The sequence below is a fragment of the Balaenoptera musculus genome, chromosome 15 (assembly GCF_009873245.2).
Source record: "Balaenoptera musculus isolate JJ_BM4_2016_0621 chromosome 15, mBalMus1.pri.v3, whole genome shotgun sequence".
Lineage (NCBI taxonomy): Eukaryota > Metazoa > Chordata > Mammalia > Artiodactyla > Balaenopteridae > Balaenoptera > Balaenoptera musculus.
Genome location: NC_045799.1, coordinates 86,915,902 through 86,934,307, shown reverse-complemented (window position 1 = coordinate 86,934,307; position 18,406 = coordinate 86,915,902). Strand labels below are relative to the sequence as shown.

At 50.3% G+C, this 18,406-nt stretch overlaps 1 protein-coding gene across 4 annotated transcripts in view; it reads right to left on the bottom strand.

The window, feature by feature from the left end:
* SNX8 (sorting nexin 8) overlaps positions 1–14,924 on the bottom strand; it is a 39,857-nt gene extending 24,933 nt beyond the window's left edge. For all 4 annotated transcript variants that reach the window (XM_036824352.1, XM_036824354.1, XM_036824355.1 and 1 more), the window contains exon 1: positions 14,808–14,924. In XM_036824352.1, the coding sequence (XP_036680247.1) occupies positions 14,808–14,901 (94 nt within the window). In that variant the 5' untranslated portion in view covers positions 14,902–14,924. The remainder of the gene's footprint in view (positions 1–14,807) is intronic.
* Between the last annotated feature and the right edge of the window lie 3,482 nt (positions 14,925–18,406).

Sequence of the window (18,406 nt, the reverse complement as noted above, 5' to 3'; positions counted from 1 at the left end):
TGAACCCTGAGGACATCGTGTCCAGCGAAATAAGCCAGACACAAAAAGACAATGTATGATTCCACTCACGTGAGGTCCCTAGAGCAAATTCATAGAAAAAGAAAGCAGATGGTGGGGACCAGGGGCTGCGGGCCGGGAGGATGGAGGGGGAGTGTTCAATGGGGCAGAGTTTCCATCTTGCAAGATGAATACGTTCTAGAGATGGATGGTATCAATGGAGGCACAATATGAATGCACTTAATGCCACAGAACTGTACACCTAAAAACGGTTAGAATTTTACGTTATGTATATTTTACACTTAAAAAAACACAGATTGCTGGGCCCCAGTCCCAGAGTCTAGGGCGGGGCCTAAGAATCTGAATTTGTAACAAGTCCCCAGATGTTGCTGTTGATCCGGGGGCCACAGCGTGAGAACCACTGTCACAGGGCAACCGGAGGGAAGGAGTTCAGGGCCTCACCCAGACCCGTGCCCCTCATCTAACGAAAAGCAGATGTGCACAAATGCTGCCACCCTGCTTTCTGCAGTCGTCAAATGCGGAACGAACGACATTCCAGACGACAGACAACCTTTTCACCGAAATAACGTAAGATGGGGTCAGCAGACACCCTTTTCAACCTGAATATTCCTTCTCAGGCTCATGAAACTGTCTCAACCTCTGAAAACTTCTCTAGGCTACACTGTTATTCTGCAGTTAACAAACTGTTGTCAGGAAATGGAAGCAGAAGTTTCCTCATCCTTATCATGGCCATGGCCTCAGAAATGAGCATTCAGCAGCTCCATGGCCAGGGAATGACAGGAACGCCCCCCAAACGCCAGGAAACAGAGCTGCCCCATCTGTGGTCAGCTCGCCCTAAAAAGTGATCTGTCACCAGCCAGCTTTTGATTGTCCCTAACTCAGGAGCTCAACTGAACAAACTGTGCATGGCCTCAATTTCATCAACTTTAAGGTTTACTTTTCTTTTAATAACCTATTTTATGTAATGTTACAATATCTTGAAATAAAGGGACTTCCCTGGTGGTGCAGTGTTTAAGAATCCGCCTGCCAATGCAGGGGACATGGGTTCGAGCCCTGGTCCGGGAAGATCCCACATGCCGCGGAGCAACTAATAAGCCCGTGCGCCACAACTACTGAGCCTGCACTCTAGAGCCCGTGAGCCACGACTACTGAGCCCACGTGCCACAACTACTGAGCCTGCACTCTAGAGCCCGTGAGCCACGACTACTGAGCCCACGAGCCACAACTATTGAAGCCTGTGTGCAGCAACGAAGACCCAACGCAGCCATAAATAAATAAATAAATAAATTTATTTTTTAAAATCCATTTAAAAAAAAAATCTTGAAATAAAATCTCTCCAACTCAACAATCCATATATATCCGTGTTCACTGTGTGCATTATCCTCGTGTATAGGGTTGTGATATGACACAAACAATTTTCAAATACCAAGCATGTTTCCAAGCTTCCATGACCACGTTTCTTTCAGCTTTTCTGTAGAAGCAAAAACCTCCTAAATTCCTAGCCACTCAGATAATCACTATGAACACTGTTTCACTTCCATCCTATCCTTTTAAATACATGTATTTTTGTTGTGAAATACTTCAAACATACGTGAAAATACAGGAACTATCAGAACCCATGTATCCACCAAGATTTCACTAAAAAGGACATTGTGCCCTATTTTTTGCTGAAGAGAAGTTTTAATAAACAAAATGTTACAGATGCATACCATCCTCCCCACCCCCTTTTTCCTATTCCAAAGTAACCACTATCCTAGAGTTGATGGGTACGATTTCCAGGCAGGTCTGTGCACTTTCTCTACATAAGTGTCCAGAAAGTCCATGCAAACATTGTCTTTCATTATATACAATAAACATACAATTCCCTTTTTTCCCCACTGGCTTTTAAAACCCTTTTATATTGAAACAGAGTGTGCTAACAGAGAAGCGAACATCTCAAAACTGTTCAGCTCAATGAATTTACACGTCAGGGCAACAGCACCTGGATAAAGGAAGGTACCCGTCACGCTCCCTTCTCCCCAAGGGAGAGACTTCTAAAGCCACAGGTTACCTCTGCCTGATTCTTTGTTGATACCATACACGTGGACTCAAATCCTGAGTTCCTCTGTTTCTGACTTCTTCCACTCAACGTGGTGTGTACAGCCCCTCTGCGCGGCTCATGGGACACAGACGGTCCATCTTCTTGCTGTGGATCCCGCCGTGTGATCAGCCGCGGCCTATTACTCACTCTGCGGCCGCGCGGCATCTGGGCAGCTTCACACGCTGCTGCTACACACACGCCAGCACCGACCGGCACGTTGGTGGACGCATGTACGCATTTCTGTTCGGTACATTCCTGAGAGTGAAATTACTGGATCCTGGGGTTTCGTATGTGCAGCTCAGTAAATAATTCCAGTTTTCCAAGTAACTGAGCCAGTTTACACTCCCAGCAGCAGGGGTTCCAGCTGCCTCCCATGCTGGCCGACACTCATTATTTTCCGTCCGGTTTTCCTCGCCCTTCTGGTAGGCCCTTGACTCTTGAATACAGTCGCAATTCATCTGCCATTTTACCTTGATTTCTTTCCTTTTACAACACTGTTCCATATTTTCGAAGTTATTAAGACTGTTACCTGTAAAGACTGAATAATAACTTAGATATGGAACTAAAAATCATTTAGCCGTTCTCCTACTAACTGCTTTCTACTCTTAAAGACAGCATGAAGAATGTCACCGTTCACAAAATAGTCTGCCCTATTTTTTATTCTATCCTTAGAATCCACTCCTAAAGAATTCCACATTTTTCTCCTGCTCACAGACGCTTCCCGGAAGGCTTTTATCTTCCCACGTGGACCGCACTACGTCACCAGCACTCCCTGCAGAAACCCCCCTCGGAGAGTTACCGCAGTCACCTGAGTGATCTGTGCATGTTTCCTGGCAGCATTTAAAAAAAAAAACACTGAAGTTTCCTAACTGAGGATCAGAAGGGCAACCGCTAAGGAGAATAGCTCCGAACGCGGGGTTTCCCCAGCTCCACCACCGCCCCCCCAAAAAGCCCCTTCACCTTCCTCGGCCAGCAAAGCCCCCGCCCGCCTGCCCCCCGCTCTCCAGCCACGCCAGCTGCCCGGCCGCCCCGTGAACGCGGCGCGCCGCTGCCGGCCCGGCGCCTTCACCTGCCGCCTCTTCTGCCAGGGTTCTCCTCCCAGAAACGCACCAGGCCACCTCCTTCCAATCGGGGGCAGAACTCACTCTCAGTGGCGTTCCCTCAGGGACGAACGGCCCTGCGCCCTGGCTGCCCCCGCGGCTCTAACGTGCGCCAGCGACTCGCCGCGTCTGCCGAGTACCGTCCGCCTCCCGCTACAGGAACATCGGCCCCCCGAGAGCGGGCCTCTCTGTGTATTTTGTTCACCGTTGGTATCCCAGCGATCGAGAACACTGCCTGGCATGTAGTGAGCGCTCGGTGAGCATTTGTGGACGGAAAGGAGGACCCCAATTCGCAGGAGCAAGAAGGCCGTGCGGGGAACTCGAGGCCTACTGTGTTCTCCCAGGCAGGCGACAGCCCCATGCCCTCCCCACCTGCACAAGGCGCACTCAGGCCTCGGCAGCGACAGGCACCGCGCCTCGGGGAGCCGCGCGAGAAGACAGAGCTGCTCACGCAGGACGGCTGTCAACACGCACGGCCACGCGGAGCCCCGGAGCAGCGACACCCTCAAGCTGGCGGTGTCCTCCCATGCCCCCCCAAGGCCTCTCTGCCAGGTTGCAGTGAAATCCTTTTACCCCCCCTCAAAGAACAGAAGGCAAAACCCCTGATCACAGAAAGCTGTAACGTGCCTTGCGGGTAACCAACCTACCCAGCAAGAGAAGAATGTTTTTCACCTTCCTGAGAAGGTTTAAGTGTTTGTACCTTGAAGCAAAATATAAACTCTCTCTTAAGGTCCCTCCAAGCCCTCTGGTACTTATTAGCTGAGAATTCCCAAACTGAATCCCGTCCAGCCTCCAAAGCTCAATTCAGACACCCCTTCACCAGTGAAGTGTTTCCCGAGCCCCAGTTGGAATCACTGACCCTTCCTACTCTCGTGATTGGCTTGAACGTCCTTGCTGAGCTTTCCTAATCCATCTTGTTCACGGGTTTCTCCCACACACCACATAAACGCCTTCAGGGCGCTTTGATTCCCTAATACTGCCTAGCACAGGAGTGGCACACAGCACGTGCACCCCAAAAGTTCTTTATGATGGACAACCGGGTTTCCAAATGCCACAGAATGACACCAGACCCCTTCCTCACACCATACACAACAACTCATTCCAAATGGATCACAGCCCTAAATGTAAGAGCTAAAACTACAAAACTCTCAGCAGAAAATACAGGAGTAAATCTTTATGACCTTGGGTTAGGCAAAGCCTTCTTAGGTATGACACCAAAAGCATCAACTAAAGAACAAAATAGATGAATTGAACTTCATCAAAATTAAACACTGTTGTGCTGTAAAAGATACCATGAAGAAAGTAAAAAGCCAACCCACAGAAATGAAGAAAACATCTGTAAACCATGTATCTGATAAGGGTCTTGGGTCTAAAATACATAAAGAATTCTCATAACTCAAGTTTTTTAAAAAGACAAATTACCTAATTTTAAAGATGGACAAAGGATTTGAATAGACATTTCTCCAAAGGAGATGTACAAAAGGCCAGCAAGCACATGAAAAGATGACCAGCCACATGAGATTCCACCCACTGGGATGGATATAATGAAAAAAGCAATAACAAGTGTTGGTGAGGATGTGGAGAAGTTGGAACCCTCATAGTTTGCTGCAAAACAGTCCAGCAGTTCCTCAAAAGGTTAAACATGGGTTACCATGTGACCCAATGATTCCATTCCTAGGTGTACACCCACGAGAAATGAAACCCTATGCCCACACAAAGACTTGTATATGAATGTTCACGTCAGCATCAGTCATAACAGCCAAAACATGGAAACAGCCCAAATGTCCGTGGACTGATGAATGGATAAGTAAAATGTGAATTATCCATACAACGAGATATTATTCAGCCATAAAAAGAAATGAAGTACTGACCCATGCTACAACATAGATGAACCTTGAAAACACTGTGCTGAGTGAAAGCAGTCGGTCACAAAGGACCACAAATTATATGGTTCTATTTATATGAAACTTCCAGAACAGGCAAATCTACAGAGACAGAAAGAGCAGTGGTTGTCTAGGCTGGGGGAAGAGGGGGTTGGGGGCATGGGGAGCGACTACTAATGGGTACGGGCTGATGAGAATGCTCTAAACTCAACTGTGGCGAAGGCTGCAAAACTCTCGGAAGACGCTAAAAATCACGGAACTGTACCCTCGAAACGGGTGAGTTATGTGGTATGTGACTTATATCTCAATAAAGCTTTTAAAAATGCTTTATGAATTCCTTCCCTCCTCTCTAGTTTTTGTGAACACAAACTAAGTATCCTCCCACCCCAGCACTGTGCCTGGAACACAGCTCGCAATCTTAAAGAAGGTGTCTGCTAAGAAGGGACAATACCATCTACCCGTGAAACCCTTCGGTTGGGTTTCAGGCACAAGTAAGAAAATGTGAGCTGGTGATGTTGCCACAGAAGCTCCAAGTGGCCACACTCAGGACCCTGTGGACCTCCCCGGGGTCCGCGTGGCCTGAAGCTGCAAGTCAGTCGAAGGGGAAGCAGCCACTGAGGGCCAAGAAACCAGTCAAGTTCCCCTTAATAAAGTGCTTTTCTCCCCTCTTCTTCCTCTTCGCATGAATTCAAAGGCAGGGAGGAAGACGGTCACCCGGATAGCTGTATGCGGTATCGACCACCACTCGAGCAAGAGCCACGACCACTGTCTGAACCTTCTGGATGCTGATATAACATCTCCTGAATCCTACAAACAGTCTAAGTAGGTACTGTGACCCCATTTCACAGATGTGAAAACTGGAGGCCCAGCCGGCAGCACGGCCCGCCTGGTCAGAGTCAGCCAGGTGATGCGTGGGGCCTGAACTTGCACCAGGTTACCCGATGACACCAGATCCTTGTTGCCTCCTTAACTCACAGGGCCTCATTCGAGGCCCACAACGTGGAGAGGAGCAGGGGCGGGCACACCCCACGCCTGGGCCAGGGGTCAGAGGGTCTCAGCGCAAACCCTGCTGTGAACGAGCCGCTCACCTCTCTGCACTCAGTTTTCTCCTCTCCAAAATGGGGACAATACCATCTACATTACTGGCTGGCTACAAGAATGTTAAATATATGTTTATATGTGAAGGCAACTAGCACGCGGCTGGTTTTTACAGGACCCGTGCCCAGATGAAACCACAGAGCGAATGAACTGCTGGCCAGGGGACGTGGCTCCCTCAAGCACTGGGTCCCCTGACACGTGACTCCCTAAATTCTGCTGGCAATCCCCAGAGCGCCGACTGCCCCTGGGACCCCCGGGGACGTGAACCACTCACGTTCACACACACGGGGCTTCTCCGGCCGAAAGTGGCTATTCCTTCCCGAGGGAGAGTCGAGGGGCCAAAGCACAAAGAGAGGGGAAGATCGCTGGTTTGTTTCCTTAGGACGTCACAAGACTGAAGTCCAGTCCCGAAAGGAGTCACCTATCAGACGACTTCCTCTGACTCAACTTGGAGCAAGAGGAACCCGCAGGGCAGCCACGGGACCCCTGCTTCTCCGTGAATCTCACCAAACCTGCTTCTGAAAGGGTTCATTGAGTCTCTCCCTCCAGAAGCCTCTTAGGTCTCTCATTTCTGGAATGTTTTTATGTGGGGAGACCCAGGGACTTTTTCCAGAGTTTAAAAAGAATACTACTTTAGCTAACTCGGGAAATCTTGGAATAACTCACAAAGTAGAAGTTCAAAGTTCCAAAAAGAATACTCACCTCTGTGTAACTAAATTCCATCTGGTTTTGGTTTTGTTCTCTTTTTTTAAACCCTCCTCCCAGGCCTGGATGGTTCCGTCTGAAAGTGACTCCGGTTTTCTAGGGTCTCTGGACACAAAAGTGAACACGTTCCAAAATATCTGGCAGACTCGGTGTGTCTCGATCCCAGTGGCGGCTAAATGGAGGACCTGTGTTCCCAGCCTCATTCGGTCCCTTTAATAAAAGTCCGAGCGATCACCCGACAGCACAAGCCAAGTGACATACAATTCAATCCATTTAAACAGATATTTGCTGATCCACAGAAGGGGGCACAAGGAGTGAGACAAGGCCCCTGCCTGGGGAGGGGGCGGGGGGTGGGATGAACTGAGACATTGAGATTGACATATATACACTAATAGGTATAAAATAGATAACTAATAAGAACCTGCTGTATAAAAAATAAATAAAATTTTTTTTAAAAAAAGGCCCCTGCCTTCCAGCTGCCTGCGGGGTAAACGACCAGGAATGCAATTAATCAACCAGAACACGGAACGCCTCGGAAACTGGCATGAACAAATTAGGAACCGTGAAAAATGTCACAGAGAGAAAAATATTTAGTCAGCTTCCCCGCCCCAATCAAACCTCTGCACTAAATGGTGGAGACCCAGTTTTCCAGGCCACGAAGACGGGACTCTCACGCAGTGCCTGTCTGCCCAGAACTCCGAAACCGGTGAACCAGGGTGATCTAAGCATCTCAAACAGCTGGGGGAACTCGGCCCGTGGGTCTCAACACACGTGACGTGATCTGTTGAGAGCTCTCACGCCCAAGCCAGCTGGAAACAAGCCCCCGGTCGACGCCCCGCTCCCCGGATTGAACTCGGGACGCTCAGCAGACGGGGTGCAGGGCTGAGGCCCAAGCCCGCACCCTCACCGCTGCCCGGCGCTGGCGCTCCTTTCTGCAGAGAGAACGTGACACCTCACGAGGGTCTCGGGCGCTCCTTACGAGCACAGGCTCACGGAGCCACCTCTCCCGCTCAGAAAAGCCCTCTGAGAAGAGAAGGGTCTCCGTCGGGGAGGCACTGGCTAAAGCAGTCGGGAGCGAATCCTCCAGACGGGGTCCTGAAAGGGGTCCGCGGGGCAGCCGAGCTACGCCGCTGGAGCGGGAAGGCAACACTCCCACCGGGGGCCGGAGCCGCGCGCCAGACGGCACTCCAGCTCCGCCACCCGCTAGCTGTAGGTGCCGGGCAAGTTACGGCCTCTGCGTGCCTCGGTTTCCCCATCTGTAAAGCAGGGGTGGTGAGACGCCTCGCCTCATAGCATCAGAGAGGATTAAGCTGCTTCACACATCAGGCACGAGGAAGGGCATCTGGCACACGGCACGTGCTCTGAAGGCTCAGTCATCACAGCTACCACACAGCGCTACTGCTCTGCAAAGAACGCCCAAATCAACTCCCTCCCAGCAAGGGGGTAGAGGATGGGAGACTCCGTACGCCCAGCAGAGACCCTCTCAGGGGAAACAGGCCCCTTCCACGGGGCAGAGGCAAACTATAACCTCTTGGAGAAACTCCCACAAGACCCCCTACTTCACGGTCCATCCTAAGAAGGACGCTCGGTGTGCAGAAGCCGTCACGAGATAAAGGCCCGCGCACGTGCAGACCGTCCGCGGGTCCTCAAGAGCTGACAGCGCAATTTCAAATCTCCCTTTCGTGCGAAACCCCAGCAGTGAGTGGCCAGTTCCTGGAAAAGCCCTCCACCCCCGGTCTGGACTGGAACATCTCCGGAGCTGGGAGGTGAAATTACTCTTCTAAAGATAATTAACTGTGCCAAGTCAGGAGTATCACCTGACTCTCTGCCTCAGCAGATGGCCTCTGCCAAAGAGTTGCGTACTCTGAACAGCAGGTGACTTTCCCAGACATCCCTCCCACTGCCACACAGATGCCAGCGGCCCTGGCGTCTCGGTCCTCCTTCCTGCTGGTCCCAGGGGCCACTGGAACACCTGGACTCGCCAGCGGGCCGGGCCAGCGCCAATAATACCCAGACACAGACATCGGACACAGCGGAGCCAGGGATCTCCTGCTGATGAACAGCGAGATGAGGAGTGGATGTCAATACAACAAAACATGCGTTTCATTATAAATACACCTCCAATGTTAACTCGAGAGTGAAAACTAAGGGAGACCAAAACTCCCACAAAACTGTTTTAAAATGAGATCCCCAGCACCCACCTTTGCTTGTCAAACTGTGTTGTTAGCAAGTCCACCTAATGTCTCAGGATCTGGGACACACTGGGTTTTCCCCCAACACTTTCTACCGTGAAATAGACACACACACACACAGGGGTATAAAATGTCTATGGACAGTTTAACAAAACTATGTATCAAACACATGTGGAACCACTATCCAGGTCAAAAATTAAAAGATGGCTGGGATCTTGGAAGCCCCCATGACCTGTACCTCGCAGACCCTCCTTTCTCCTATCAGAGGCGACCACAGCCCCATTTTCACGCCATTTCACCTGCTCTTCATTTATACTTTCATCACCTGCGTAAGCAGAGTCTAATTCTAACCCACACAGCAGAGTCTAATTCTGCATGGCTTTGAACTTAATATAAAGAGGAGTCTTACGGTCTGTATTTTCTCTGGCTTCTCTCAGCATCCTCAGTGGAGGGTGCTGGGACTCAGTACTTGCATTTGCAAAAGGTCACTAAACAGGACATGGCAGAGATCATCTAAGGACATCCCCCTAGAGCTTACTAAGACTGTGATTCAACACGCACTGCTGACAGCAGCGGTCACCTCTAGGTTGGGGAACTAGTTTAGCAGGAGAGAAACTTTGTTTACCAAGTGCAAGCATCAGGACATTTTTTTAATACTGATTCAACGTAAAGGATCAAATTTTACAACATTAGCACTTTAAAGGCACAAACGTACATTCCTTGATTCATTATTACACAGACATCAAATAGTGAATTAGGAAAACTTCTTAGTAGTGTAGAATGACGCTAAGTGAAACGCACAGACTACCAAACCGAACGTAAATGCACCCTGAGGTTAACTATGTCAAACGCATATGCACAGGAAAAAGGAAACACGCTACAACACAGCAGCCGTGAGCTCACGGGCGCGCTCCCTTTGACAAGACGTTTGTATTTGCGCTTATCTTACGTGTACAGCAACATTCCCCTCGCGGTGCCGAATCACATACCACATGAGACTTTACTGGTCTGCTTGCACTTCACTCATAAGACTTGTAGGAGAGAATTCACTAGCACAAATCAGGTTAAAGACTCTCGGAAAATCATGTAAATGTACTTCTCAGGGATGTCTCCAGTCCCTACCAAGCGTCCCTGGAATTCATCAATCGTGAAATTTCACTTTCCTTTTGCTTAGCACACATACTCGAAATTGGGTAAGAGAGCTGAAGGACCACCCCGCCCCCGCCAACATGCCTATCCACACACCCCAAGGACACGTGTGTCCTCCTACAACCTGGCCAGCAGGAAATAGAGCCAAGTGGGGCCTCAGCTTCCCCTAGAGCTCAACTCACAGATCATGTTTGGGGCCCTCCTGCGCCCGTCTGTCCCACGTGAGGTTTTAATACTGGTACTTTCACCAAGAACGTCTACCCCAAGTCTGGATATGACTTCTTAACGATTCTGCAACAAAAACGTTCAAAGGATGAAAGCACTACAGTTCTTCAGAGGGTAATGTGCGTGGTCAAGGGTCGAGCTCTTCGAATTCCCGAGGGTCCGGGCCGCCTGTCTGCTCACTTGCCCCAGGTTCTAACCACCAGGGCAGAGCTCCTCTTAACACGCACCGCGGGCCACAGAAGGCGGCTCACATCTCTCCAACATCTCACCACTCCAGCCCCTCCCCGTCACCCCAGCACACTGCAGGCCAAACATCTCTTTTTCTGGTGCTTTTTTCTTAGGAAGGAAAAAATAAACCAAAACAGAATTCCCCAACCCAGAACATATCACTTTCTTGCTAACCACAAGTTCTGGCAAAATGTGTTCTACGTAATAGTGATTCAGTTCCTCTTTCTTCAAATGGACACCTTTTACCTTGCAAATTGTGTATATGTGTGTGTGTGTGTGTGTGTGTGTGCGTGTGTGTGTGTGAAAGGGAGAAAGAGACGGAGTTCAAAGACCATTAACACCGATTTAAATAATATCCGCATAGCTACCATTGTTACCAAACTAAAATGTGATACTATCCTAAAAAACACTTACGATAAAAATGTAATTCTAGGGACTTCCCTGGTGGTCCAGTGGTTAGGACTCCGAGCTTCCACTGCAGGAGGCCCAAGTTCGATCCCTGGTCAGGGAACTAAGATCCCGCATGCCACGGGGGGGAAAAAAAAACTTTTTCCAACATCAGAGCCCTTTCCGAAAAGCAGATACTATTCTAGACACTGGGATGTAAAGAAAAATAATGGTTTCCGCCGATCAGGAGCTGACAACGGAAATGTGTGTAACGGAGGGAGAGGAACGGGCAGGAAGGTTTTTTGCCCCAATGCAGATGGTACTTTAGGGTATAATTTAATCCGTCAAATGCACACATCTCAAGTGACAGCTCATGACTTGCATAACAGATGTGTACAGGCAGAGCAGGAGCAGCGAGGGTGGTGGTGGGAGCACAGGGGGCGTGGAAACCGCGCAGGCGTGCAGAGAGGGCGGCGGCCGGTCATGGAGGCGCTCGGAGGATGAGCAGAGGTCAGGCCTGACCCCATAGACAACCAGGAGGCAGCCAGAGGTTTGGGAAGACAAACGGCTCAGAGTTTCCTAACCAAATGGGATGTATGGAGTACCGTCCAATGAGGCGCTCCAACGGAAGTGAAGCTGATTCTCCCTTGTTCTAAAAACCAAGTTTAGGGGACTTCCCCAGCGGTCCAGTGGTTAGGACGAGGCACTTTCACTGCCAAGGGCTCGGGTTCAATCCCTGGTCAGGGAACAAAGATCCCCCAAGCCGCAGAGAGTGGCCAATAAATAAATAAATCAATAAATTAAAACCAAGTTTAGGTCTGCAGGGTTGTAAGAAAGCAGGGCTGGGATACACAGTGGTAATCTGTCTATATTTTTTTTATCAGTGTATGATGCAATCGCAAAAATCAGATTAGACAATCAAGCACATATCATACTCATTCTTTGTCACTCTAAGGCACAATCATTGAGCTTTGTAACCTCTAAACAAGCCTTGAAATAAACTCTCATGCTGCATAGTCAGAAAACAGAGTGTTCCAGTCAGATATTTTGATAGTTAATGATTTTAATATAAAACCCACCACAGGTTTATGTCCAAAATACACAAAGAACTGCTAAAAATCAAAGAAAAAAAGACAATCCCTTAAGAAAATGGGCAAAAAATAAGAACAATCAGTTCAGAAGGCCATACAAGGTCAAAGTATTACAAGAAACTAAACCTCACTGATAATCGAAGAAATAGAAATTAAAACAAAAATAAAACACGTTCTTAATTTCTCTAATGCTGAAGGGAGTTTTTTAAAAAATGGTATGAAATGGTGATGAGGTTATGGGGAAAAGATGCACTGCTGTTACAGGTATAAATTGGTAATAGCCATCAGAGAGGATAATTTGTAAGGATTTGTTAAAACAAAAAATATGCCACCCTATGACCCGGCAATTCCACTCCTTGGGGGTATCTAAGGCAGAATAATGGCCCCTAACGGTACTCTCATCCTAATCCCTGGAACCTGTGAATCTGTTAGATTACACAGTAAAGGGGAATTAAAGGTGTAGATGAAGTTTAGGTTGCTAATGAGCTGACCGTGAAAGGAGGGCAAGGATGTGGATTAGCAGGTGGGCCCAATGTAATGCTAGGGGTCCTTAAAAGCGGAAGAAGTGAACAAAAGAAAGAGAATCAGAGAGATGACAGGACAAGAAAGGTGTGGCCCATGGTAGCTGGAGCAAGGGGATCCTCCAGCAAGGAATGCGTAAGGCATCTGGGAGCTGGAAAAGGCCAAGAAATGGCTTCTCCCCGAGGGCCTCCAGAGGGAACGCAGCCCTGCCCACAGTTGGATTTTAGCCCAGGGAAACCTGTTTGGGGCAACTGACCTCCAGAACTGTAAGATGATAAATTTTTGCTGTTTAAGCCACTATGTTTGTGGTAATTTGTTACAGCAGCAGCAGAAAACTAATACACTGCGCTAGGGAAACACGGGCACAAGCACACAAGGAGGTGAACACTGTGTGAGTACACGTATGTATAAGACACAAAAATAGAGATAAGAGGATGCGTCCCAAACTGGTAAGAGGAGGTGATTGCAAATGGGGTGAGACTTTAATCTATAATGTTCTATGCGTTTGTCCATGTATTGCATAATTGAAAGTTAAATTTGTCAGGAGGAAGTTATCATTTACATCTTAAGCTTCCAGGGATTAGAAATATAATAAGACCCTTAAGGCTGAAAACCACAGTGAACACAATTTTTTCTGACAATCCCAAAGCTACTACAAAGACCTAGACCCCCGCGATCCCCACAATTAACACTAACGGTGGGCTCTGGCTGTGTGGACAGAACACCAGAGAGGAGGAAATTTGTTGTATACCCATAAGCCACTACTTCTTCAACAGTCAAAAATAAACCCTTGCTAAAGCATGAGAGATACACATATCATCTCTGGACAAAATTCATTCTCAAAGACTTGTATCTTCTGACTCCAGCCCTTCCAAACACCATCCACACCATGACATGCCCCCTTAACATTGCCCACTGTGGACAAGTCACTTGCCTCTGGGTTGTGGGTTTTTTGGTTTTTGTTTTCCTCTACCATTTCACCTGCCATCCAGGATGGCTAATAAAATCACCAGGGCCCCAAGGAAGGCCCGCTGCCAGTCTCGGAAAACTGTGGTAGATGACACCACAACAGCAGCTAGTGGGTGAGCCCTGCAGGAAACGGTGCTGTCCCTGTACCTGCAAAGAGACCCCTGAGTAACCATCACATCCAGGAACGCTGAGCTGCTTTACAATCCTCGGGGGAAGAACCATTCCTACCCAAACACTGGGGGCCCAGCGTGCGGCCCTGGTACAGGTGGGCCGACTGGCCCACCTGGGCTCGAACGTGTGACCTCATGAACACAGTGTTCTAACCACGAGCAAGAGCCATCACATGCTTCTCCTTACACGGCTACATGGAAAGGAAAAGTAACTAAAGACCAGTGGGGGTGGCGGGGTGGGGACTGCTGCCTAGACGCAGACTCACCAAGGGACTTCACGCCAATGAGGCCAACCCGGCGCAACGCCAGCCCTGCGCCCAGGAGCTTCACGCCACTCCCGCCTCTTTTTCTCCCTAATGAATCCACTGTCTAGCAGCCCTCCAGAACTCACTTTAAGCATGGCCTCCTCAGGGACACCTCGCCAGACGGCCCAGCCGGAGCTTCCAACCTTGGGCCCCCGCCACCCCGCAAGAAGCAGCAGTAACTCACACCAACCCCCACCTTCATCTATCCTCCAGTTAGAGGACTAGAGGGGGTACCAATTTAAACAGGGACATCCTAGAAAACGCAAGCCTCACGCTCATCCGCTAAGCAAAGCACTTAGGGAGAAACACGAAGGGCTGGCGTTCGAGAACACCCAAGTCCTGAGCGGCCACAGTTCTTGCCAAGGCCCGGCAGGTCCAGGGACTGCGCCCCACGCGGCGGGCAGGCAGGCAGGCAGGAAGCGCGGGGCGGGCGGGCCCTGCGGCCCCCAGGGACCCGGACAGTCCCGGGGAGACGCGGGCAGAAGCGCGCGGCGAGGCGCAGACCCGGACAGGTGCTCCGGTTCTGGGCCGCGCGGCCACGCGCCCTCCTGGGCGTGGACGCGGGAGCGGGAGGGGGGACCCGGCGGGGCGCGGGGCGCCCGCCGACAAGCAGAGTGCCGAAGGCCGCAGGGTCTCAGGGGGCGCAGGCCGGAGCGGCGCGGAGCCTGGTGGGTGCCTGCCATACCTGCCGCCGGCGGGTCCGCCTCCTCGTCCGCCTCCGGCTCAGCCGCAGCAGCTGCTGGCGCCGCGGGTAGCACGTCCATCGCGCCGCCAGTCATGTGAGCGCGCGCCACGTGACTTCCTCCGCGCCCGCCTGGGCTCTGCCTGGCCTCGCCCCGCCCACACCCGGGCCTACCACGCCCACTCCCAGCTTATCCCCGCCCACCCGGGCCTACCACGCCCGCGCCCGACCTCGCCACGCCTACTCCCGTCCTCGCCTCGCCCCGCCCCGTCCCGCCCCGGCCACGCGGCCCCGGGTAGGGCAGGTGGCGCGGTCCGGGCGTGCGCTCAGCCCTCCCGCGTCCGCCGCTCCAGGCCGCCGGTTCGCTGCCAGCACCCTCGCCCACTCGTTCAGCCCCCACCTGCCCTCACTCAGGCACCCATTCAGTCATTCATTCATTTATTCACACGCTCACCCTCTCGTCCGCCCAGTCGTTCACCCGCTCATTCATTCACCCACTAGCTCATTCGCTCACTTACCCACCTTGTCATTCAGTCGTTCGTTCACTTACCACCCTCTTACTCACTCACTGGCTCACTCACTCAGGTCTCCTGACTGTCGCCTGGAGGCCAGGCGGGCCCTGTGCTGGGTGCTGAGGATACAAAGATGCATTTGGTACCTTCCCCCGTCTGGAGGACAGACGGGCGACCCGAATGGATCCAGTGTCCTGACTTCCAAAACAAGACTGTGGGAGCGCCGCACAAGAGGGTTCCCCCGGCGCTGCCGGGGTGAAGGGATCCCAGGATGAGTAGAGCCTGAGCTGCGGCTGGAGGAATGAGGAATTCAGCAGGAGCAGGAGGGAGGGGGTCCCCGCAGGCACGCAAGCCCTGAGGCATCACACAGCTGCAAACGCTGTGGTCCTCCTGAGGCTAAAAGTGGGAGCAGACGAGGAAGCTGGAGCGATTGGCAGGGCTCCACTAGGGAGGGCCTGGTTTCAAAAGTAGGGACCTTGGACCCCCTAAAACGGGACACCCATAAACAACCCAGGGAGTTGGTAACAGCGATCAAGAGCCCAGGGTCCCTGTCAGGGTCCTAGGAAGGGCCCCAGCCTCCCCAGGTAGTTAGTTCTCCTTGCTATAGCTACCGGACCTCTTTGTGGGCTGGCACCAACAACAATGCTCTGCCCCAGCACAACTGAGGAAGCGGTGTACCTCTGCCACAGGTGGGCATACAGCAGCTTTCCCAAGCCACAGGGGGATGCTGTTTCCTCCTGCCACCACGGGCTTCCTTTAGGCTGTTTTTGCATCGAATGCTGTGCTCGGCACTTTCTCCCCTCCCAAGACTGGGGCACACACATTCCCCCACCCCCCCACCCCCCGCCTCCCTCTAACTTCCTGGCATTATTTGATACATATCTCTGTCCCCTGTTGGACTGTAAGATCTTTATTAAATGTTTAAACATTCACTGCACCTTGAAAACTGTGAAGCATTAAACAAGTATGAAGTCAGATATTACTCAAGAATAACAGCACATGAAATTTATTATTTTACTTTAACACCCCTGATATATGGTCACACAGCCTCCATTTCAGTGGTCCTGCATCTTGGCGGCACTCATCACCTGGGGAGCATTCAAATATACTCTGCCTGAAGCCCACCCCCAGGAGTTCTGATTTAATTGGTCTCGGGTATGGCCCGGACTCGGGATTTTTTTTTTTTAAAGTTCCCTGGCCGATGCTCAGGTGCAGCCCAGGTGAGAGACCACTGCTCTAAGTTGACAGTTTGTTTTATTCTCACAAACATTTCCTGAGCATTTGCTAAGTATGGAATTTTTTACGGCATGAGAGAGGAGAGTGAGGGACGCCACACAGGGATAACCAGGGATAACATCCCCACCCTCCAAAGTTCCTGCTGGAATTGAATGGAGCAGCAGAACACAGCAGGATTCTCACACCACACACAGTGCAGTGGGTGTTGGGGCTGGAAACGTGGGTGCCGTGGAAGGAAAAATGAACCGCTGGTTCCGACGTGACTGGTTGTGAATGCCTCCAGCAGAGGGAGTTCAGTCCTTACGAGCTGTGGGCTCCACTGCCAGATATCTCAACTGTGAGAGAGTGCTTGGGAAGCGTGCACTGAAATACGCCTGCCTGTAACTTCTTTAGATCTCGCCAAAGAAGCCTAATCCTTATACTATTTCTGTTTCATTCAGGAAATGGTAAATAGAAAACGGAATTTCTGATTTTTAAAATAAATTTATTTATTCATTTACTTATTTATGGCTGCGTTGGGTCTTCGTTGCTGCGCGTGGGCTTTCTCTAGTTGCAGCGAGCGGGGGCTACCCTTCATTGCGGTGCGCGGGCTTCTCATTGCGGTGGCTTCTCTTGTTGCGGAGCACAGGCTCTAGGCACGTGGGCTTTGGTAGTTGTGGCTCACGGGCTCTAGAGCGCAGGCTCAGTAGTTGTGGCGCGTGGGCTTAGTTGCTCCGTGGCATGTGGGATCCTCCTGCACCAGGGCTGGAACCCGTGTCCCCTGCATTGGCGGGCAGATTCTTAACCACTGCGCCACCAGGGAAGCCAGGAATTTCTTATTTTTAAAACCCTTTGATTAGTGGCAAGAATCCAATTACATTAAGACTGTTAATGTTTTTGCAGTCATTTTTATTGCTTTCCATTCAGGAAAATGAGAACTCTGTAAGCAAACTGACAGAACTCAGAATGCAGAGCACTGAAGTTGGGGTGCACTACACAGGGAGTCACGCAGAAAGGGGCTACCATCAGTTATCCTACAAAAATGCAAGCATTTCCAAGTCCTACTAAGGACCCTTCAAAAGAGTTACTAAATGCTTTGAGGAGTATATCCTAGAAATATGAACAGTAGTTCACATGTTAGTCAGGATAGGCTCAATCATGTTGCAGTAACAATCTCAAATCTCAGAGGCCTGAAACAACGAAGGTTAATGTTCATCCTCATCAGCCTGAAACCAGGATAAGGGGGCAGCCACTATCTGGAATTTCCGCCATCCTGACAAAGGGAAGGTACTCTGGAGCATTTAACTGCTCTGGCCCAGAAGTGACACACAACGCTTCTACTCAAAATTCATTGGCCAGAACTTGTGTCATGGCTCTACCCAGCCACAAGCAGGACACTACCATGTCCCTGGAAGACAGAAAGCCAGGAATGCCTGATAAACAGCACTGAATACTAAGCACACTAACCACACTAACATTTACTGAATGTGCCTGCTATGTACTGAGCACTCTTATACATGCTTTTTCTTTAGAAACTCATCAACTCCTCACGATAGATCTAGGAAATAGTAGTATGATTATCTCCAGTTCAGCCAGAAAACTTCAACACACTAAGACCCCAGAGCTAGCTGATAGAAGATCTGGGATTCAAATCCATGCTGTCTGGTACCAGAGACCAGCCTCATATCCCCTGTGGCATTTCCCCTGTGCTATAAAGCTAGCAACTTATCTTCAAAGTTCTTAATCAGGAAATTCTGGTCCACCCATAACCTCTTATTTATTTATTTATTTATTTACTTACTTATGGCTGCGTTGGGTCTTCACTGCTGCACGAAGGCTTTCTCTAGTTGAGGTGAGCGGGGGCTACTCTTCGTT